Consider the following 23,962-nt stretch of genomic DNA (forward strand, 5'->3'; position numbering starts at 1 on the left):
CCAGCTGAACTGAGGAGTTGACATTTCATCTAGACCAAAGAGATGGATTCAAAGCCAAGGAGAAAGCTTCCATTTTTACAGTAGATCAAGGGTGATGACACTTTAATGGTTTCTTGAATTATGCAGTAGAGACAGTCACCTATTAGCTCTGACGATGTATTGCACTGTAAGGGTCAATTTGCATGCACCGGAGGCTGAGTGTCCAGCTTTTACAAATAGTTTGTGATAAACATGATAAATAGTGAGTGAAGCTCAAACACATGAACTAATTCAAAATGGCAATGTGTTCTGGTCCTTTTGTGACCAAGATGTTTTTTCTGTGTACAGAAAATCAAATGCAAAGACCACTGATAGAAATATGTTGAGATATATACTTTAAGTGTTTGGCTCACATAGCAAAGGATTTTTTAAAGTTTATGAAAGTGCCCTATTCTCTAGTTCCATTAAATTACAAACTTAATACATCAAAAATGTAGAATCTAATATTGTATATTTCATTAAAGGTAAATTGCCTATGCTCTTGGACTTACTCATGTGCTTTCTTAAGGAAATTAGGCTCATGTAATTGTTTTGCCTACTCACCTCCTCCTTCAGCTTCCCTTACACCTTCACCCTCGTGATTGTTGAAGCCTTCAGGCACTTTCAGTGAAAGGTGATGGTGGAGCAGAGATGTCACAGATAGGATGGCCCTGAATGATGCATGAAAATCAGTAGCTAGGAAAAGGTGAGAAAGCTGGTGTTCTGCTTGAGAGCCCCGCAGGTGGGGTTCAGCCTGGGCCATCTGGCCAGCCAGCACTGGAATTACATCAACTAGCTCGTACCTGGGACTGCACAAGGGTGTGAGGCAGCTGAAGGTGTTGCTGTGGGTGATGGAAGGAGTAGGAGGAGTTTGAAACATTGGAAAGACTTGTTAGACACTATATAAGCTGCAGAACTTGTATAAAATAAAACTGTGTTTGTATTGGAAGGTAAACATTTCATGATTTGAAATAGTTTTATTTTAAAAATGGGAAAATTTAGGGGTATTTTAGAATAGAAACCTGAGGGATGTATCCTTCGCTTGTCTAAGATGTGCCTAAAGACAGTGAAATGTGTCCCTAAAGTCTGTAGAAATAAGATGTCTGTTCTCTAAGTTTATTAAATTTTTAATTTTTGTTCGCATGGCAGGAAAAAAAAAAAAGAGTTTGTTTCAAATTATCTACAAATATTTAAAACCAATGGTTTGAGTTCTATTAGGACCAACTGTGGCTGGTTGGTCAAGATGGCAAAAAGACACCCAAAATTGTTCTTATTATGCTGCAGCCAAAGGAGGCTGGGCCTGGTGTTTGGGAAGAAAGGAAGGAATGACAAATACTGCCCTGAAACGGAGATGAGAAAATGAAAAGGAATGTCCTAATGAAAGAATTGTAGCTGATCAATATTTCATAGAGGTACAATTATTCTGCTCCTTCTAAGACTGTATTACTAGAGACACTCCAGGGTAGTTAGGAACTGCATGGGATGGAAGTTTCTGATAAATAATGTATGAATAGAAGTGGGCTTCTTAACTACCTCCACTCTAGAGTGAACACACTCCTATAATACACCTCATTTTTGCCATCAGTGAGAAGACTATTTACATAAAATGTACATGTACTAAATAGATCTATAGAGCTGGACCAACAAGAGGTGCCTCACAGGTTTCACAGTGAAGGCTGAAAAAAAACCCAATAGCTTTCAGTATGCAAACATCTCTATCAGCTGGGCATCCTAAGGTAGAGTAAACCAAAATATAGAAAACATAGAAAATGAAGTGCTTATGTGGGAAAAAATTCTCCCAGACCTATCTAAACACAAGGCAAAGGTTATTGCTGGCAATCAGTGTACCCAGATTCATGGTGATGTGTGTAGCTGCAAACACAAACTGTTTTCATGAGCAGTCCAGTGACATCTTTAGTGAATGTCCATTGCCAATAGTGAGAGCATTGCCTGGTGCATTTGAAACCATGAAAGGGGAAGCCCAAACGCAGAAGCATGTTAAATGTCTGTATGTTAGTGCCAGTTAAATACTTCAGTTGGACAATCGTAGAATAGTTTATAGCCCTGTAGATTTTACAAAAGTGAACTACAGGGACTGCAGCTGTCAGGAGCAGCTGAGCTGGTGCAGTGCATGGCTCAGCTGTAAGGATAAACAAGGGCACACTACATTCAGCAGTGTTCCAGGGAAATGTTGTTACACCAGGAAAGCCACTGTAAAAATACAGAATTATAGTCACTCTGTTGAAATAAATATTTAAGAATTTGCTGAAAGAGTTAATAGCCACTAAAGCCAGAGAGTTGATTTAATTGATGACAACAATCAAGTGCTTTTCATCTTGGTGGCCCATTAACAATGGCCGTTTATTTAGCCTTTGTGCTTGAGTGTGGCCTAGTGCGACCTGAATTGAAGAGTCTTTCATTTGTGTTGCAAAGCAGTCAAGGCCGTATGATGTGGCTAAGGGTGGCATTACAACAAGGAGGTTTTGCAAGTAATTGGAACAGTGTGTGTTAGGGGCGTGGGGAAGAGCAAAGAAGTTACTGGTGGAGCACTTAAACCTAGCTGCATTTCTGTAGGTCTAATATGCAGTTTGAGGGTGTAAAATAGATCCTTGGCTTGTTAGCATTTGTATGTGGATTAGGACGAAGTACCTGGTTTCTCGGCATCCACAAGTGTTGCACTGCCGCTGCTTCTGTTTCAGTCCTCTTACGTGAATTGCATTAGACAGATTCCTAGCAAGTGATTGTGGTGCCCTGTGTTGCCTACAGACCAAATGTACAAGGCAGGCAAAGAACGGGCTGAATGTTGGACACAGTTTGCAAATGGGAAGTAAGGCACAGGGTAGTTCAGCGACTTGCTTCACCCTCTCACCCATATGCTGTGGTACATCTGGTTTCGAAGAAAGATATCCCAAGACTCAGTCAGTATCTTAACCAGAAAAAAAAAAAAAATCCTGTTCAAATATTCCTGACCGTGTCAAAATAATAACGATTTCAGCATAAACACGTCTGTCTCTTTCAGCTTACCCAGTGCAAAGACCCCAGATGCTGCAGAGTACAGCAGTCCACTAGGTTCCTGAAGTGAGATGGTTTAAATAGATTTCCCTCCTATTCTGCATTGCATTTGACTTTTTCTGCCTTAGGGTAGAACTCCTAATGTTTAAGTTAATCTGTAAAGCATAAATGGGCTCTCTCTTCCAACACTCTTGTAGTCAGTGCGTAACTGGTGATTGGGCTCAACTGAGTTGCCCTAAAATTTCTCTGACATGGCCACACATAAAGTGTTTCTCAGGCTTTTGCAGCAACAACCCAACTGTATTTTCATCATATTTTAATCACTCCTGACTAATTAGAGAATATTTATGATGAAGAAGTAATGCAAAAAAATGTAGAATTTAATATTGTTCCATCAATAGTCAGTGAACTCTGGCCATGGGCAAAATTATGGATTTCTGTTTTCCCTAAGATTCACAAAGCCACAGTATCCACATTTGTCCTGGTGCAGTTTGTAGGAAGTCAGCTTTTTACTCTATTTAGTACCTACACGCTTCCAGAACACACTTCAGTGTATACCTTCCTTCTTAATCCTATACTTTGTGAGGTGAATAAATGCGGGAAGCATTTTTAACCTTGTATTTAGTTATGAAGGTAAGAGTTAGTACCACCAGATGGCACAAATAGTTTCAGTTTAAAAGTTTATTTGCCCTTGCAATGAACATAGAAAAAGCAATTAAAAGCCAACATTTTCATTAGTGTGAAAAGGTAAGAAATTAATTTGGTTTAAAGTTTCTTCTGCAATACCATCCTGTCTGTATTGCACAACTTGCATTCATATTACTAAGTTGGCTGAATAATCAACATATTAAAAAGACAGAAGCAGAGATTGCCTTGAGTGATGCTCAAATTTGATTTTTTTGGCCCAAGAATTCCTCACTGATTCCTTCTTAATACAGTAAACACCTTAAATATAATTTTAAAAAATGAAAAAGAATACTGTAACCAAGGGTCATGAAAATGATTCCAATAAAATAATTACATTTCCTAACCTCATTTTAATAAAAACTGAGTATTATTTGCAAATTCTCATTAATCATCAGTGGGGTCACTACACTGTAAAAGTTTTCAGCATTAAGTTGCAGGCTTATTTTTTAAATTCAATGATAAATATTAAACTATACATTTTGAACTTCTGTGACGTCAGCTTTGCAGATATTCCAATGGAAATAGATCTTTAATTAGAAAATATTCTGTTCGAAAATGGAACCAAATTGGTGTCATCATTACGTTAACAATGAAACAGGTTTGGTGATGAGATTAAGCTTAAGAGCAAAAGACCTCGTTTGAGAAAGTTCTAAGTCTCTGCAAGGAGAGACTGGGAAGGAACTTGGAGATCAGCTTTAGCTGTTGCAGTTGAAATCAAATACTCTCTTAGCCAGATTTCTTCTTTCATCACTTTCAGGAGCCGTTGTGGCAGAGTGTATTGCTGCTCCTCTTGCTGGCAGCCATCAGCCATTCTCAGTAACTTGACACAACTAAGCTGGAGACTGTTGCAGTTGTAAAGGCTGGAATGATATAGGCTGCATTTCTCCTCATTTCCTAAAGATTTTTTTTTTTCTTCTGTATGCTTCTCTCCTCATTCAGGATTGCACAACATACTTGTGACAACCACAGTTGCTGTTTACATGAAGACGGATTCTAGAAAAACACTCTTCTATTTCCAGATGGCTTCAGTATAATATGTTTTCTTTCAGATCTCATTCTTTCCTTCTCCTCAGGAAAATCCCCACAAAACGCATTCATCATGTACCCGTCTTTATTTCTTCTTCTTGCTTGTTCTGTTTTTCTCAGAAGGAAACTAAGTGTACTGGCACCCGAAACCTGTCAGCTTATGAGAGGCCAGCACCACATTCTTTGTAGTTCAACCAAGAACTTCAGACCACAATCTGGCAGTTCTCAAAGCAGTCTATAACAGTATCCTCACGTATCTGGGCTGTAGCAACACATTTCCCCATGAAGCTCTGAAACTTCATTTCTGCTATCCTCTGACCATGCACTACTACCTTGGAGCCATATCACCATATTACCTCGCATGCTTCAGAGATAATTGCAGCCTATATGCTTTTTTAACTGCATAAATGCCAGTAAACAGAGGACAGCTGATTTTTACCAAGGCCATTTCAGCTTCTCCAGATAACACATTCTTAACCCCCTCAAATACCTGGTATTTCTGTTCTGCGCAACTTTTCTCTAAGTTTAATCTTTGTCCCTCCCACAGAAATTACCATTGTGGGCACAAAAATGTTACCAATCTGCATGCTTTCTGTGTTCATCCTGCTTTTCAAAGTCATTCAAAGTTATCAAAAAAACAAAACAAAAAACTTCTTTTCAAAAACTTCTTATCAAAAAACTTCAAAGTAATTCAAAGTTATCAAAAAACAAAACAAAGCAAACAACCAAACCAAACCGCCCAAACCTAACCAAAATTCAAAAGCTCCCGTGTCTTTCCTGAAGAAAAAGCCTTTTCCTAAAAATGCAACTAGTTTCTTAATCTACGTGGATCATAAAGTACTTACGACTTTCTTTCCTGGAAAAAAACTTTTAAAGTGGTCTTAATGGCTGGCCAAGAGAGCCGCAATGTCTTTTGCATAATTGTCCTCTGCTCAGGTGGAATCTGGAAGAATATCTACAGTTACCTCTCATTGCTCAGCCTGCACCAGGGATTCACGGCTGCACAAAAGCTGCCTCTGCTATCACTCTGGCATGCTTGTACATCCTTGAGGTTTTTAACCTTGTTTTTCACTATTATCACATTTAGTTTGACTGATGCAAATAGACTCGGGAGTTTTTGTGGACCTTACATACATGTTTTATTAATCAAACAATGCTGCAGGACAAAAATGATGGTGATTAGTGTGACAAAGAAACGGCATCTGCCTAATGCTCTGAGGATCAGTTTATCTTTGGTTGAAAAGAGATGGATTTGTCAGAAGTAAACCACTGGACTAAGTGGGGTTTTCACAAACAACAGTGGACTATAGTGTGCTGCCAGTCCCTACTTCTGTTTGGGAAATTAGCTTTCAGACAGAAAATATTCAAGTGAGAAAATATAACTATTATTGACTAGAACAGGGATGTTTCCCGTGTCAGAATGAAGTGTACTCAGCACCGCTGTCTAAATTACACATTTAAGAATATGCAATGGGCCAGACAGAAAATTTGGTCTGGTTTTGTGGTTGCTGCTCTGTAAACTGATTTTAGCACTGCAGTCCCTTTTGCTCCCGGCAGATAAATGGACCCTGTACCGCCAGGCAGAACTGAAGCCAAATTTGGCTTCCTAAAATCGTACTCAATTCTCCCTTCCAGATTGCGTCCTGCACCACTGCTCGGCAGCGAGATGCACAAAGAGCGAGGGCGATAACAAAGCACAACCCGGCTAATTAGGTCAGAGCTGAGCCGTGCGCGATGCGGCCACTGCAGCCCTCCTCCTCCTTCTCCTTCTCCAGAACGTGGAAACCCCCGCTTCGCTCCTGCCGGGCACCGCAGCTCTCGCCGCTGCTGGAGCGGCCCTTGAGCCAAGCAGCAACCCTCACCCTGGGTAGCTGACCCGCTGCCGCACCGGGGCAGGGGTTCGCCCCGGGCTCGGAGAGGGGCTAAGCGCCTCCCCTCGGCCCCTTTCCCCCCGCCCCTCCGCCAGCCCTGCCCCACCGCCTGGCACCGCCGCCGCCGCCGCGCCGGCCCTGAGCGCTCCCCGCGCCGCCGCTCCGCTGCCGCTGCTGCTCCTGCTCCTGCTCGGCCCGGCCGGGCGGGGACTTGGCAGGAACTCCCGGGGAGAGAGCGAGAGTGCCTGCCCCCGCCACCGCTCCGCTGTGGCTTTTGGGTGGAGGAGGAGGAAGGTCTGGGCTCGGCCGAGGAGCAGGAGCCTCCGCCGCCGCCGGAGAGGAAGAGGCAGGAGTGAGAGAGAGACGGAGAGGCGGCTGGAGCCCCCCAAAGTACCCCCCCATCCCTGCACTGCAGGCTACATTTCCAGCTTCATGGGCAAAGTGTGGAAACAGCAGATGTACCCCCAGTACACCACCTACTACTACCCCCAGTATCTGCAGGCGAAGGTAGGGTCCGGCACGCCGGGCGGCGCGGCGGGTCTGGGGCTGGCCCCGCTCCGGGCGGCCGGCCAGGGCCGAGCCCGGGCGGGGGCTCCGCGGCTGGGGCACGGCCCGGGGGAAGCGGTCAGGTTGCACTAGGGGGACGGAGACAGGAAAGAGGCGGCAGCCCCTTCCTGCCGCCCGCCGCCGCCCCGGGAGAGCCTCTGGGAGCCCCCACCGGGCTCCCACCCCTTCCCCTTGCTCCCGGCCGTGCTGTCTCCGACCTGACTCCTTCCCTCTCGCCTTCCCCCTCCCGCCGGCCGTCCCTCCTCTTCCCCGGGGCTCTCGGCGTGTCTCCTCCTTCCCAACCACGTCCTCTGCCACCCCGGCACAGAGCGGAGCGCTGCGGGCCCCGCTCCCGCTGCCTTCGCCCAGTGCAGCCCCTGAAACGCAGGGAGAGGACCCGAAGTTCAGGCGGCAGGGCCCGGCTGGGGCTGCCATGGCCGTCCTTCAGCCACCCTGCGGCGGGGGTGCCGTGACATCCCGAGGGGTGGCAGGGCGTGCTTGCTGCCGCGATGGGGATGGCTGTGATTCCAATTAAATACGGGCACTGGGGAAGCTGCTGGACTCGGGTGGATACTCATTGTCTGTGGAGTTGGACCTTTGTAAGCTGCCACCTCGCAGTTTTCAAACTGGATTAAAAAACGCATTAAAGGTCCAGCTCCTGATGGTTAATGTTGTAAACGGGTAGTTGCTGTTTGCAGGAACATTGATGTTAGCAGTTCTTGTGGTGGTGGATCTCCACCTTTTTTCCTTTCTCCTTCAAGTCTGTAAGGGCAGCCAGCCCCACTGCTCTAGAAGCATCATGCTGCAAACTGGCAGATGCAGAGGTGGTTGCATCAGCTGTCTGGAACATTTAGCATAAGCTTTTCCAACCACCAGTGTCACTCCTCACAAATCAAAACAGACCCATATGAGGCTTCAATGTGTGAACTTTTTTTAGAGGTTATAACCGTGGTGTGGGGTTTGGTTGTGATTTTTTTTTTTCCTATTGAAGCGTCTTGCCTTTTTGGCAATGACAGGACAAGAATTCCCTTCCCTTTATCTACACACTTGATAGGCTCTTCTTTTTATTGTGTTTGTGTTACTGTATTGTGAAATGTATTTTATACTGCTTGGCTGAAAAATAAATTCAGTTTGACAGTCATGAGACGTTTTACAAGGCAGCAGTGAGGAGGCTTTGAAATGTGCTTTCAGGTACACAGAAATTGATAGAAATGTGATGAAGGTCTTTAGGTGATTTGAAATTACTAATCTCTTAAATGTCTAATCAACATCAAGCTAAATAGAACAGACTATAGCCATTTAAAGATTGTGCTGCAGAGTAATCACTTCAGTACTGTTTACATATATCTTTTGAATGCATTATTTTGAAGAAAAGTAGAATGCTTAAAGGACAGCCTTTTGCATCTCTTGGCTGTATGACTACATAAATATTCTCAAATGAAACAAATGGTTTTATTCAGCGACTTTTACCTTCACGGTTTTGTGTGGCAATAGTAAGTTACAAACCAAGCACATAACGTGGAATATATACAAAGCAATGTTGTTTGGCTGTTTTGACCTATAAATAATTGAAGAGGGAGTTAAACTGTAGTAGCTTACAGCAGTTAGTAGAGAATGATCCTAGAAATCCATGATCCTGTGAGAAAGCATGGTGGACCATCTTTTGAAAATGTTTCCTGTACAGATAATTTAATATTGATTTGTAATACAGTCAATGATATCTTCAAAGCCTCTTGTAGTCTTTGCTATAAAACGATACAGCCTGAAATTACATTGCTCTGTTTCAGCAGAGAGAACACACAGCCATTTGATGTACACACATGAAATGAAATATCTGGGATCCAGTGAAAGTTTCCTGTTTCAATAGATCTTGATTTTATAAAAGAAATAAACAAAGAAAGGTGTCTTCTTGGTGTAGATAAAAGGACCAGTAACTGTAAGTTTTGATATTCAAGTATGCAGAATCCAATAATACAAGGATTCTTCTCACTTTGGATCCTCTCTGAACATGTAGAAATATTAATTTAATTCATAGTTTTCAGCTATTCCATTCTTTGGGCCCTAAAACAGCCTCTTGTTCACTACATGAACTATTTCAGTAATTCTGCAGAAATCTTTGTTTTTTATTAAAGATGAATGATAATAGAATTGAATAGCCTTTACTGAATGAATGATAGGTAATGGTACGTGATTACAGTGGGGGAGGTAGGAGATTCTGAAACTAGAAGTTTTCCTTCTTATTTAAATAACGATGGAAAATCTGCTGACTAATAAACTGCAAATCAGTAATTAGGAGGTGACAGGAATTGCTTGAAGATGGAGTTTTTTCTGTGGAGAGCTCAAAAATACTCATTAGAAACTGCATACATTCCTAATGGCTCTTTAGGTTAAAATGTTGATGTGGTCAACTATTTTAATTGCTACAAATATGTTATAGATTATAAAAACAGATTTTGTGTTTGCCTGTTATGATCTTCATAGTCTTATTCATGAAGTATTCAAGCTGGTTCAGTGATATATTCCGGGAGGAAATATAAACATTTGCTGTGATTCAGCACCTCCTTCCCCCTAGTCTTAAGATGCTCAACGTCAAAAGAGATTAGTGAAACCATGGACTTAAATTAAATGAACAAAATTACCACTGGAAGAAGGTGTAAGGCTTTTAATACAAAAATCACTCTGAAAATGAAAATAGTTTGAAATGGCTTTAAGTTGAAGCTTGTAAAACCTTTATTTTTGGGACTGCCACAATGTTTATTCTGACAAATTATATGTTTGACATATCTGTAAAATTTTTGTGTGTCCTCTAATGAATGTATGTTTTATTACAGTTCCTATATTGTAGCGTTCTATGGCTTGTCAGAGAGCATAAAAAATATTTTCCAAGTTTAGTGGATGATTCTAATGCTTTAGGTACTTTTTAAATAATGTCTCTGTAACATTTGCTTTTTGAATTTCAACTTAGTTTATTTCATTTCCGTACTTAATGTTTTACTTGTAATTGAGAGATTCTGTATTTCAACATTTTGGAAAATTATGTTCATTAAGACTGTATGTCTTTTACTAATGCTTAAAGGCCTGTCTGCCCAGGAGTAAACCCTGACTGTGCCAGGCAGAGTATTTTAAAGTTTAACAATACAAAGTACACATAAACAAACACAAATGTATATAGACATCTCTAGGCCACAATTTGTTTGCTTTGGTCAAATAAGAAATAAGAGTGAATCCATACTTTGTTTCCCTTTACCAAAATATCAAATGGAATTCAGGGTCACGATGCACACAACAGTTTACAAATAAATGGTGATAACTGGCTGTTTTACTGGTTTTTCCCTTGGAGAATAATGTGACAATATGACTAATTTCACTAACAGGCTTCTGTATCATAAAGAAAAGTTCTTTGTATAAGAGAGAGTTAGTAGAAGATGGCAACATTTCCTATAGATAGCATGGTTTATCTGAAGTGCAAGCTTTCAATAGTCATAGATAATACTTACGTGATACCTGAATTGTATTTATTTTGTATGGTATTTGGTAGCAGCAACACCGAAGAAACGAAATCCTGGAATCTTGCTAAATTACCTTAGAGTGGGCTTTGAACTTTATAATTTGGTAGCTACAAAACTGGTACCCTGGCAGCTCTCAGAGGAGCTAATATTACTAGAAGTTTGTGTAGGTTTGCAGGCAGGACTGTAGATTTTTATCCAAACCTGTTGATGGTAGAGTAAGAACAAAACAGATATGAAATTTTATTATTAGGAGACACTGGATAATCTGTAGTTGTGTCAATGTATGAAGTTAATAGACTGATATAGAACCTTCTGCTTTAGATGCTTCTAAAGCAAAGGAGGTTGGACCTACTAATTGTTTGCTGCTAATGTATACCTTGGCACTGCATTCTGTACGAAGCACAAGTCTGTCACCCTTTAAAAAGTTTTACTATCTTATGGGCTGATTTTAATCAGCATAGATGATTACTGAACAGTTTAGTTTTACTTGTTCTGTATGCACTATGACTGCAAAATCTGTACATAGTAAAGGACAAGTTTACAGTAAAATAGTGCATGTTTATAAGGTTGGATAGAAATAATTTGCACACTCTGTGTTCTTGGAATTTCTATTAATTGTCCATAATTGTGATTTCTCTGGTTCTTGCCTGGAGTTAGAAATCCATCAAAAAAAAAGGCAAAAAAAAAAAAAAAAAAGCACAGATTAGCTGCAAGCAAACTTTTTGTCTCCACACAGTTACCTGATCCTGTAAACCTCCTCAATCTCTTCAGTGTGTTCTCTCCCATTCCAGCCAGGCTGGGATTTTATTATGCAACTACTTGAAGAATTCTTTCCAAAAAATATACTATATTGTGGACAGAAAAGAATTGTAAAATTTATCCATTTTAAGAAAAACTTGAGAGGCCTGGTGGTAAAGTAATTTCTCCAGCTCTACAAAATGTACAACCAAGGGGATATAAAATAGGGAGATATAAATAATATTACCTAGAAAGAGCATTTTCTCTTTTTCCAACATCCCAGTCCAAAACTGGGAGTGTCTGTTTACATCCATCCATCAGAAAGACCACTGGTCACGATGATTGTTCTATGTAGTTGTTCCAGCTGGCTTGTTTTGTGAGGGACATCTCTATCCTTGTCCCAGTTATAGCTACTTTTAAAGTTTGGTTCAGGTGGCTTGCTGTGAGCTAGAAATACGCCCTTCAGAAAGTATTTCTATAAACTCTTACTAGAATAATTCTTAAATATGCAAAAGCCTTTCTGGAAATGGGTTGAGCAAAGTTCATGCAAAGCTCTGCAAATGTCTGTCCTCCTTGTCTGGAATTACTCCGGTTTTGAACTATTCTGTTTCAGAGCCTTCATGATAATTAGCATCAGATTAGCCACCTGGGTAAATATGCACTAGAAGCAGGGTGTAACCAGATGTTTTGTTAATGGTAGTGACTTCAGGAAGGCTTAAACCGAGATATTCCATGCTGGGAGAACTGGATGTTTGCGTGGTGTCAAGAAGGATGTGTGTTAATGTATCATTGTAACTATTTAAGTAACTGATAAAGAAACATGAAATGTAGACACACTTCACAGCATCATCATCTTGAAGACTGGCTTCATTGAAGTCAACATGAGTTTTGCCTTTGTTTTCAGATGAGCAACATTTCCTGTAATGTTGATTTATGCTTGGGTTATGCTGACCATGCTTAATTTGGGGGTGATCTGAAATGACATGATGGTCATAATCTTCAATTCAGAGGAGCAGAACTTAGGGAGTGCTTATAGATTGTGTGATCAGGGCTGAAATCAAGGAGAAGTAGCAATGGCATCCATAATGTGCTTATTTTGTAGTTTTTTTCCTAGGGAATCTTTTAAAAAGAGTTATAAAAATGCCACAACTTTCCTCCCTTAATCCAACCTCTGTTGAGAGAGGAATGGTATAAATATACATGCACTAGAGACTGATTTTGCAAATGACATAGTAAAAAATATTTCCTCCACTGAATTAATGGTAAAAATTACAGGTTCTTACTAACTTTGTAATTTCTAGAAGTTTGAGACTAAACTCATCCCTAGAGTTCACTGTGCTTGCCGCTTAATTTGATACTGTGTGATTGGCGTAATTTAAGAAATGTCAACAAAATCTTGGTCCCTCTCCTTGATTCTGTAGTAACTTTAGTGCAGACATATGAGCAGATCCTGAGTGTGATGGTTTTAAAGGGACTGACTTTTACAAAAAAGTGATATACCAATATACAACTTGAAATAGAATGTTTATTCAGTGCTTTTTTCTTCTGTGTTTGGTTGTTAACACACACACCACCCCCCCCCCCCGGCACCTGGTTTATTCCAAAGCCATGTCTGTGAAGTTTATATCCAATAGGTAGACAACAGCTGTAAGAGACCAGAATTACTCAATCTGTCTGATTTGTACTAGTGTATTTTCTAGCTTTACCTTCAACACACAATCCCAAGGCACTCATGAAAGGTGTGCAGTAAGTTTGTAGAGGGAGAAGTTAATTTTCTTTGAATAAAATAGTTCTTTAAAGTATGTTTGTTTTTTTTCAAAACTCAGGTGAAACTCTTTATAATGACTGTAGTTTTTTCTTATTCTTTTTAAACCACAGTTGAGCATGCTGTTTAGATTCATAAACTTATTTGTAAAGGGAACCCTATACTTCAAAATACTTAGCTTCTAGTTAGAATATAAATCTTTAGATCTCAAGGATGAAATTTCATGAAAGCAAATTTCTAAGCTTCCACCTATTGTAGAAGGAACAAAGCAAAGGTAGGCAAAATTATTGACATTTGCCAATGAAGAATAATACAGTGTAGTAAAGCATTGTTTTCTATATCTATTATTCTATAAAACAATATCTTTAAGAAACATATCTATTCAGGATATACATAAAAAAAAACCCAACTTGGACTTGATTTTTCAGCTGCTGTGAAGTCCTAGCAACAGTTTGAGCTATGAATGTTGATAGTAGATGCATCACTCTTACTCAGAAAGGTAATTGATGCTGCTATTCCTAATCAAGGACACTTGATTGTGGTAGTAGTAAAGAAGTTTGAACAAAGGTGTAGTAATAAGTAGGAAATTATAGCTTGGTACAGATACATATTTCAATTTCAGTCTTCCATAATCAGGAGTGAATACCAATGGTTATTGTTACGTTATCTAAGCATATTATCTAAATCTAAGGTTATTAAATCTAAGGTTATCTAAATGTAAGCATATTAATGGTTATATGCTTAGATTTAGCTAAAATTATATACTTCTTTTCATTGTATTGTGTAGACCTTTTGTGGCCTGTGCAAAGTAGTGATCACAACTATTTCTACTGGAAAAATGCCTGCTTTGCTAAAAAAGTGAAAAATGTTGGGAAAGCATGCTGACAAAATCTCTTTTGAGTTTAATCAATTTCAGTCAAAACAGACACTCAACAGATTAAGGTCATGTTTACTGTGGCTAATAGGTGATAATTATTATCTGACTTCATACATCTTCTTAGTCTTCCTCAGCTGAAAATACTGAGATCTGCATTTAAATGTAATTTCAGTAAGTTCTAAGCTGAATTATGTTATAGCAAAATTGAGGAAGAAAAAGAGCTTGGACCTGAGTATAACCAGGTACCATGACTCACTTGTTTCATGGTGGCTTTTAAGCACTGTGCTCTTGTTCATGGTCTGAGGTCATAAGAGCACATTTAGTCTCAATTGCTCTGACTTGATGAAAACATTTCAAAATATATTTAAGCTAAGTTTCTGAAATCTCAGCATGCATGTAAGGCCTATGAAAAGTACTTTAGAATCATTCCAGGTAGATAAGCAGAGCTTACTGGTACAAAATGGAACTCAAAATGTTTGGTATGACTCTTGTGTGTGGAGAGGGAAGTGTTGATCTTTTGTAGGGAGATAGAGTGAATGGGCTTCACTTTGTGGATTTTACAACAGGTTAAGAACTGAATTCCCTTGCTTGTCTCTTGGCAACACACACTGACACAATTTCTACAGCAGTTTATAGGCCGTGGTAGTATCTGTGACCTCTTCTGTCCCTCAGGCCATAGCTACATAATCACTTTAATTTTACATAACTATGCACAGCAGCCAAAAAGGACAATCTTTTCTTCCCCCCTTGCTCCCAGCAACCCATTCCTCTCCCTTCCCCTGTGCTGGCACAAGCATTTGTATGATCGGTCAGTGAGCTGAATCAAGAAACCAGTCTGGCTGAAAACTAACCCCAAAACCCCCACCTGCGATACATTTTTACAGTGGAGCAAGTAATGTGATACTTAAGGAGTTGGAGATGTGGATTGCTATGGGTGAAGTTGTCTCTGAGAAAAGAACATCTTCAGAGGCCTCACTTTTGTCCAACAAAGTGGTGTTGTGTAGCTTTTCTAAATAAAAGGTTTTCTGGGGCCTTGGCCCACTGACCTCTGAGGTTACCAAAATCTGTTGATTTCACATATATGCTGATAACTGTTAACATAAGTTTTCTATGACTTTATCTTTTATTGTTTTAAATTGTGTTAGATGTTGGTTCACTAAGTGTGTGCTAAGGGACAGACCCTTTTGAGTCTGTCTTTCATTCTTAGGACCAATGATTGTGGAAGTAAGTGTGAAATAATTTGCTGAGAGGGCTTAAGTTAGGTATAGGCCTATATAGGTATCGGGAGGAGAGAAATAATAAAAAGTAAATGGAACTTCCAGAGGCCTTGTAGCATAGTGTTACATCTAACTTTCCATTTTCAGCACAGTGCAACATTGGTATTTTATTTCATTCTGGGGAAAGAGGGGAGAAGGCTGGCACTTCAAATTAGCAGCAGTTGCAGAATTAAGGGTGTTAGTGACTCATTTGGAAAAGTACTAGCTAAAACATTCTGTCTCCTAGAAAAAACATTAAAGAAGGGTTTATGATACAAACTTTGAATTTCGTGAATAGTGTCAGTGACCCTCTGGTTTCCCCTGGGTAGCTTTCCTGGTTAGTGACCGTTTGCATTTGACAATGGCACATTAAAGCGAGGAGAATAAACAGGGACGTTTTGGAGGCAGAAACATCTCTCTTAACAGGGTCAAAGACTTCAGAATGCCTCCTTCTTCTTTTGACCCAGTCAGTTAGCCAAAAATTCAGATTCTTACTGTTTCAGGTAGGTGGAAAAAAGGGTTAGACTTTGTAGTTTCTTTGGTGCATCTGAATTATTGACAAAGAGTAGTCAAATTCCAGTTTCCCCGAACACAGGGATCCTGAATCATAGAAGCAGTTTCTTTGTTCTCAGTCCCAAATTCCTTTCCCCAATTTACTATTCTCACTGCTCAGGCCTTTTACTGTATCGTATACTCATGTTTAGGTTGTACTCTACCCTTTCCACATCTGTATTTCAGTGAGTTTTTTTCCTTTTCTAAGAAATATATATATTTCCCTGTTTTATGCCCAGGACCTACAAACAGCTTTATTCAGCTTTAAGAAAAGAAGCCTAAGGGGAGATCTAATTGCTCTCTAAATGTATCAAATGAGAATGTATAGACAAGGTGGAGCCAGACACTTACTGAAGATGCACAGGGATAGGATCACAGGATAATTCAGGTTGGAAGGATTGTCAGGAGCTCTCTAATTCAGTTTTCTGCTCAAATCAGGGTCGTCTAGAAGATCAGACCAGGATGCTTAGGCCATTATTCAGTCTGGTCTTGAAAGTCTCCAAGGATGGAGATGTGCACAGCCTCTCTGCACTGTTCCAATACTAGCTATTCTAATAGCGATTTTCTTTCGTAAGGGGTTATGTTCAGTCTTAACCTTTCTTGTTTTGACTTAGGCTCATTGACTTACAGTCATGCCATGCACCACTGTAAGAACCTGGTCCCTTCTCCTTGATAACCTCCTCAGAATTTTCCATTCTATAAATGGAAAGCTGCTATTAACTCCCACCAAAGCCTTTGCTTCTCTGGCCTGAACAAACCCAGCTTTTCAGAGAGCATGTGATCCAGCCCCCAGCCCCACCCTCCACTGAACTTGCTCTGGGTTATCAGTGTCATTTACTGGGGGCCCAAAGCTGCATGTGGTATTCTAGATGGAGCCCTTCAAATAGGGAAAATCACTTTCCTCACCCGAAGGCAGCCCAGGAGGAACACCTTACTGCCAGAGAGTGCTTATGCTTGGCTTGCTGTCTGCCACAGCCCCCAGGTCTGTTCCAGCAGAGCTGCTCCTCAGCCAGTGAGTTCTCAGCTGATATCCTATCAAGGGACTCCTCCTTCACAAGTGCAGCATCCACTGCTCTCTTCTTGTCTACAGAAAAAGTTGTTTTATCATTGAAGGGAATAGGCAATAGGATGCAACACAATGGACACAAGTTGTGACTTGAGAAATTTGTAATTAGAAATGAAGACATTCTTTTTTTTTTGTTTTCACCATAAGAGTGGCCAAGAACCTGAACAGGTGCTGAGAGATGTTCTGGAATCTCTTGGAGAGGGTAAAAAAACTCAGCTGGACAAGGTCCCGATCAACCTGCTCTATTTGAACCTGCTCTTGGAGGTCAGCTGGACTAGGTGACCTCCAGTAATTCTTTCCAAACTAGTGTGTAATTCTGTAAGGTAGGCCCTGGTATCTATCCATCATTATAAGAGGCTTTGAAGAAACTGTTACTGTTCCTTCCATGTTCCATCATTGTAAGCTGTGCTATGGAATTTGGAAAGGAAAGGTATAGAAGGAAATCCCTTTTTCTGTTTAACAGAACATGATTGTATAATGCATGTTATATATGCAAATTCCCTCATCCCATTTTAGCAAATAGCTTGTTTAAGCTGCTTAAAATTTAAGGTTTTAGGTTTGTCTATTTGTTTGTTTTTCTCCTGGCAGAACATTATAGCGCTACAAAATTATGCTGTAAATTGTGACAGACTTGTATACGTTCTCATACCAAACCACCTCTTTAGCCTGACATTTCTTGTTCCTGCATCAAATCTGAATGTGTTGATAAGTTTTTGTCTTGAACATGGATTAAAAATTAAATAAAATAATAATTAACCCCAAAATAAATATTTCTTTCTAAGCAGACGTTATTTGGAGGAACAGCAGAGTATTGAGGAAGGCAGTGTTCTGACTTTCGAGGAGAAAAAATGGGAAGAATTAGCATGTTCCTCTTGCTTTTCACTGACAGTTTTGCTATATCTCACATGACTTTTCTTCCAAATTACAGTAAGTTCATCAGCTGCAGAAACTATGGATACATGAAAGGCTTCCAAACCCACCCACCCAGCTTCTTTAGCCTGCTCTGCTTTTATTAGCACTTCTTTCCAGTGTCTTTTATGTACTTACTCCCCCAGCTTTTCTAAGGATTTTCAATGGCACGTATAATAATAGGAACTCACATGTTCCCAAATCCCAAAGTTAATCTTAAAGATGCTGCTTCTACTAGATCTTAAAAAAAAAAAAAATAAAATCACAGCTATGGTTGTCAGCCAGATGAGAAAAAAATGTAAAACCCACCAAATGTCAGTTCATTTTTACACTGCTAACTAAATAATCTGATCATGGTTGTCCATTAATTCTGAAAATCACGTTTCTTGTTAGATGCCAGAATATATATTTAGGGACCCAGCAATGGATTAAGTTGGCCTTAAAATGACTTTTGTGGCCAGAGAGTTGCAGAGACAGCAGTGTTGTCACTCCAAGTTATGTCACAGAAAAGAAATTGCCCAAGTGAATATGTCTTTATTTTCTCCTTTATCGTGGAGTGTTTACCTTGATGATGACTGGGCTATCTGAATATTAAAAAAAAGTGCAGATTTTTACAAAAATATAGAAGGGGGGGAAAGATACATTTGTGCACTGGGGATAGTTTTGCTCTTAGGGATTTTAAATGCTATTCTTGAACTTTTGTTTAGTTGAGGGCCTGGGAGTAGGGAAGAGTGTTACCAAGCATCTAACACTTACATGTTAAGTAGCCATGCTACTTTCTGGGAGAAGTAGCAAAATACCATGGTAAAAATGAAGGGAGAATAACAGAAGTTTTCTTTGCCATGTTGCCCCCAAAAGAGTCAGAAAAGCAACTACACATATTTTATATTTGCTATCCGTTTCCTTCTTTTAAAATTGAAAGTGGAATTCTATGACAGATGAATAACTGAATAATTAACAAATGAGTTATAGATACCTTTTTTTACTCACATGAAATATAATGGGTCGTTTTCCATGCTTACTTACACTCTGTTCAGCTCTGGCAAGGTTAGTATAAATGGGTCCTCTTTACTGATATTTATATGAAGTTTAGAAACATTTATATGTTGAACAACAGAACTCCTGGAATTTCCATGACACACCTTTTTAAGAGTAGGAATTTATTTGAGTGTTGTCTTCCAAAATGTATTCCATCTTTCTCGTGGATGGAAATTGTGCTGGTTTTGTCATCCAAGGGAGGATGCTGCACATCCCAGTGCACTGGGGGTGATTGTATACACATATTTTTAAAAAGTGTTTGGTGTATAGTCTAGTTTAGATTTACCCACCAGTTGTAAGAAAATGTTCACAGTTGATTCAGTTTTCTTGATTGAGTAGTTAGTGTTATTCTTTGGTCTTTGAAAGCGTGTTGTCTACACTGCAAGACAGCCTGTGCTTCAAGTAATTTGGATATTGGGCAATCTAATGAAATATGGATGTGTGTGTATTATTTATAAAATATTCTGGCTTGCTGTCTATATAATGAAGGCCTTCATGTGTAAAATGGGCCCTAGTTGTGATTTTTTAATAAATTAAGACCTTAGTCCTTCTCTTGACACTGTTACTGAGCTCCATGTGTTCTCTAATTTACATGTCCACATAATCTAGTCTTTGCAGAAAAATCATGCACCAGAATCTTACTTTTATGTCAAGCACTAATAAACATTATAGTATTAATTTTACTATTTGTTTCACTACAGCCTCCCATTTTTCAGTTTAAATGATCTGCAAAATCTCCAGACCATACCAGACAGCATATAGCTTTAAAGCAGAATTCTGGAGCCTCTAGATGCCTTGGAGACAGGGGAAAGAAGCCTTGCTGGTATCCAGGGTTGTACACAAGTCAGAGCAACTCTGGCTTGCCTAATTACTATAGGATGTCAGGAGATTGAGCTGAGATTTCTGGGAGCAGGAGGCTGAGAGCCATATCTGGAAATGAAAAAACATTTCACAGTTCTAGTGAGAATCTTTTGATAATTGATGCTTATAGGAGTAACACCTGGAAAAGAGGAAAGTCATGTCAGGATGCCATTGAGATAACAACAGAGAAGTAGTCTGGGTTCTGTAATTTTATATAATATTGGCTTCACTGAAGCAACAGGCACCTTTAGAAGAACTACCTACTCCCACATTGAGACCCAGGGCACCTGGTCTTGAGAGTGGTGGGTTTGAACAGAATGGCCATGGTTCCATGGGGCTGATCCAGTTTGCTTTCTCTGCCTCCAGGCACTGAACTTATCTCTGAAAGTAGGTTAAACAGGCTCTTAAAAGCTGGCTATAGACCTGTCTCTTGAGCCTTCTGTTGTCATTTGAGATAGGAAAAGAGGAAAGAGTAACTGAAAAATACAAAGCCAGATGGAGGGAAAACTAATAATGAAAGAGGCAAATTGCTGTAGAGAACTGATAAGGAAAAAGAATAAGTGAAAAGAGCAGAGAAGAGCAAAAGCCCAATTCAGTGGAGAGGCTGTGGCATGTGTGCCAGAACATGGCACAAGAAGACACCTCCATCTGCCAGGCCATCCATGGGGAATTGCATCTCCAACAAAAGGAGATTGAAGACAGTATTCTGCAAGAACGCAGTTTGGGGACTGCTAAAGTTCAGCAAGAATGAAAGGTTATTTTTAGAAAAACAATGGACAGTTTCAGGGAACAGGCAGGACCTCTGGGAAAGGCCTTGTTTTATACAGATTGTGAGAGGACAAAAGATGCTCGTGGGGCAATTGTGGCAGTCATCTCTGCCTCTTAGCTACTGCAGCCCTGCTGTGATAATGTAGATAAAGTTACAGAGGTAAACTTCTCAGAACTGAGGAGTTTGCCATTTATTTTTACTTCTTGTAGATTATACATCTGTTTTCTTATTACACTGAAACTAGAGTAAATGCAAGAACTTCCTGAACAGACTCTCAAGTGACATGGTGATGTTGCAACTCTTTTTGGTATTTTGTATGTCAGGAATTCTCTTATCCTGATAGGAGTGGCATGAATCTGAATCGAAGAAAATATACAATATAACAAAGACTAAATGGAGTTAGTATCCACTTAGGAGTCATAATATCACTATGCTGTATCACACACTGCTCCTTGCAAAAGTGGCTAAACAGAAAAGAAACCCGGAAGGCACCCATCTCAATGTGAAAAATCAGAAGAGTATGCTTGGGAAATAGAGTTCAGTTGAAATTATGCAGTACATCAGCTAGAATGAAACTTAGAATTTATAGTGACATATTTTCATGTCTTTAAACTTCACACATAGAAAACCATGCTTTCTTACATTACAGTTCTTATTGTTCACTTGTGCTGTTTGTACTATGCCAGAACCCTTATGTGTCTGGTCATATGTCAGCTCAGAGGCTAAGGTCCATCCTACCAGCCTTGAGTGGATTCTGTGTTAGGACTTAAGATTCCAGACTAATTTGTTGAGCAGAGAAGTGAGCTTCAAGATCATTTTTAGGGAAAAGCAGGACCAAGAGCAGGTTAGAAGTGCTCAAGTTATCACCACAGAATAGTGTTTGCAGTTCTATAACTGAGATAGGATGATCTGTGTATTTTAATTCATATTGTTTATGAAATGGTCAGAATCATTCTCAGCTGTGCTATGACCTTTGGAGATGGTGGAGATCATGATATTCTAAAGGAGTAGCACAGAGTTTGTATTTTTTTTTCATTACAGTCTACCTCTGTGGAGCAACATAGCCCAAGAAGGGGCTTCAGTTTTACGGAGAAGGAGTCACCAATAAGTCACAGTCATTTTGCACTTGTGTTGTCCTGAAGCCATAACTACATCCAAATAAGAGAAGATCCTTTTTATTTTGTTCATGTTTAATGTCTCAGTTTTGTAGCTTTTGGTTTTGTTTCTTTTTGTTGTTGGTGGGTTTTTTTAATCATGGGTTATATTGGTGATGTTAGTTCTCAAAAATTATATAATCCCAGACTTTTGCGCATATAGTTTCATCCTGCATTTCTCTTGTGTGCAGTGATCCTCTGAGAATGGTGTTTGGCATCTAATTCCTTTATTCTGACAGCAGGGATCCTTGAGAGGTACTGCAGTGCAAGCATTGGGCACAATACTAGCACAGCAAGCATTGGTGGAAGGCCAGGTATAAGGATTTATTAGGTATTCTGGGACAATTATCCCCAAATAGTTTCAAGCGATCAGAGCTTTCTTCTTGAAAAAGAGTACCCTTGTCCAAAACAGCTTAATGCACTTTCAAAGCCAGCTAAGCAAGGAAAGGCATTCTTATTCTGCAAGGTGATTGCCTTGTCATGGCATTGCTTGTAGGTGTTGTTACATTTAAGTCTGTTAATGGATGCACAAGGCTTCTGTTCCTGCTTCTTTCCAGGCTGAAGCTTTAAAGGTTTGATGATACTGAAGTAAACACATTGGAGTGTTACAGAGTAAAAGCTGTCAACGGTACACAATATTGATGCTAACAAGATTTAGAGCTTGTCTGCACTTAAAAATATAATGGAATTTATAAGGAAATACTTTTCTGGAATTACTGAGTGTGTTAAATTCCCATATAGATGTTCACATATCTACATATCCTTGTCTGGGGTTATTTCATAGTGGTTCCAGTAATTTTCCAAACATAGACAAGACTTAATTAAGCTGACTCAATGTGCTAAACTCATGTAATCTAAAACTCTTTTAACTGTATTGTCCTCTAATTAATAATTTTATTAGTTTTAATTATATTACTAAATCCAGTAATAGCAGAAGTAAATAAATGCACAATGAATATTTATTCACTTCACAAAGTGAGCATTTTGCCTGCCTGCAGTATTCAGAACTGGGCTGCAGAGCACTTGGTAAAACACAGATGAGATTTCTCTACATACTTTTTGCAAAGTCTCCTTCCTTGAGAATTATAAGTATGGAAATTACACAGGTATCTTGGATTTAATTTTAAATTGAAAGGTTTCTAGAATGTGAAGTAATGCAAAACACAAGCACATAAATGTATCATAATTATATTAACATATTTAATTAAATAGTAGGAGTTTTATAAGTAAAAAGTTTTGTTACACGGAAGAATAAAGTTGGTTAGCTTTACAAAAACCACATTTACAGTGATGTATGCATAGACTTAATTTAATTACTTTAAGTGTTGGCATGAGAGACCAATTCAGCTCAGTTGTAGCCCTCCAATTAAAATTGGAGGGAAACAGAATTAAATAAGTAACGTCAAGTAGAACTTGACGCTAAATACAGAAAAAACTCAGTGTAGTGTGCAGCATGTTCTACTTTTGTGACTCTTACAGACTTCAAAGAGAATTGTGCATTTGCATCCCAGGGCAGAAATTGGCCATGTGCTTGGAAGCATGAAATCTCTCAAGGTAATACTTCATAACTGTGGAATGTATCCCAGGACTGATATGTAGCTAAGAACGAGAATCAAATTACACTTTAGAAATACTTGAAATTAAATATTTTTCTAGTTAAAGAGAGCACTATGCTGGGTAAGCAATATATGTTTTCTTTCTCTAGAGGTGCATTGGAGCATAAATATATGAAGCATTTAAATATCTGTGTTTGTATTTCCTGGTCTTTATTGGATTTTAGTAAAATTTCTTCGGGAAAAAAGGGTTTTTTTGTTGACTTAATTTATTAGTGTTTTATGTTTGTATCTATTATTAATTTCTTTTTACATTATTCTTTTTTTCACTCCAATCAAGTTTGAAACTTCTGATTTTAAGCAATAATTTCCAAATATACAGACTTGACTCAGCAAGGAAAGGAGCAAATATCACTAAGTAGTGGCATCTGCACAGAAGCTCTCAGTGGTCCTTTATTAAAAAAAAACTAACGTGAACAAAAACTAAATTGGTGATCTTTGTTGGTGGTGCATCTGAGATGGACAATAATTTCCTGACTATTCATCCTCACAGTGGCCCAGACCCTTGCAGGTGCAAATAAGCTGTTTTGTCCTCAAGTGAACATTCCTTCTGTAGTATCAACTCCACTCATTTTTCCTGAATCCATTCCCAGTGCAAGCCAAAGCTCCATACTGGTCAGGTTTAGTGAGGGGTATTGGACTCCACCTATCTTGTTTTCTTCCCATGATACTACTGCCCACCTAGAACGTTGTTG

At 39.4% G+C, this 23,962-nt stretch overlaps 1 protein-coding gene across 4 annotated transcripts in view; it reads left to right on the forward strand.

Moving 5' to 3' along the window:
• The first annotated feature begins 6,707 nt into the window (after positions 1-6,707).
• Positions 6,708-23,962, forward strand: part of RBMS1 (RNA binding motif single stranded interacting protein 1) — a 144,850-nt gene continuing 127,595 nt past the window's right edge. For 2 of the 4 annotated variants that reach the window (XM_050340145.1, XM_050340146.1), the window contains exon 1: positions 6,843-7,121. In XM_050340145.1, the coding sequence (XP_050196102.1) occupies positions 7,047-7,121 (75 nt within the window). In that variant the 5' untranslated portion in view covers positions 6,843-7,046. Of the gene's footprint in view, positions 7,122-23,962 lie in introns of all 4 variants that reach the window. The other 2 variants (XM_050340144.1, XM_050340147.1) reach the window with 2 other exon arrangements.

This window comes from Myiozetetes cayanensis, unplaced genomic scaffold (assembly GCF_022539395.1).
Source record: "Myiozetetes cayanensis isolate MyiCay16 unplaced genomic scaffold, myiCay2020 scf9, whole genome shotgun sequence".
NCBI classification, from domain to species: domain Eukaryota; kingdom Metazoa; phylum Chordata; class Aves; order Passeriformes; family Tyrannidae; genus Myiozetetes; species Myiozetetes cayanensis.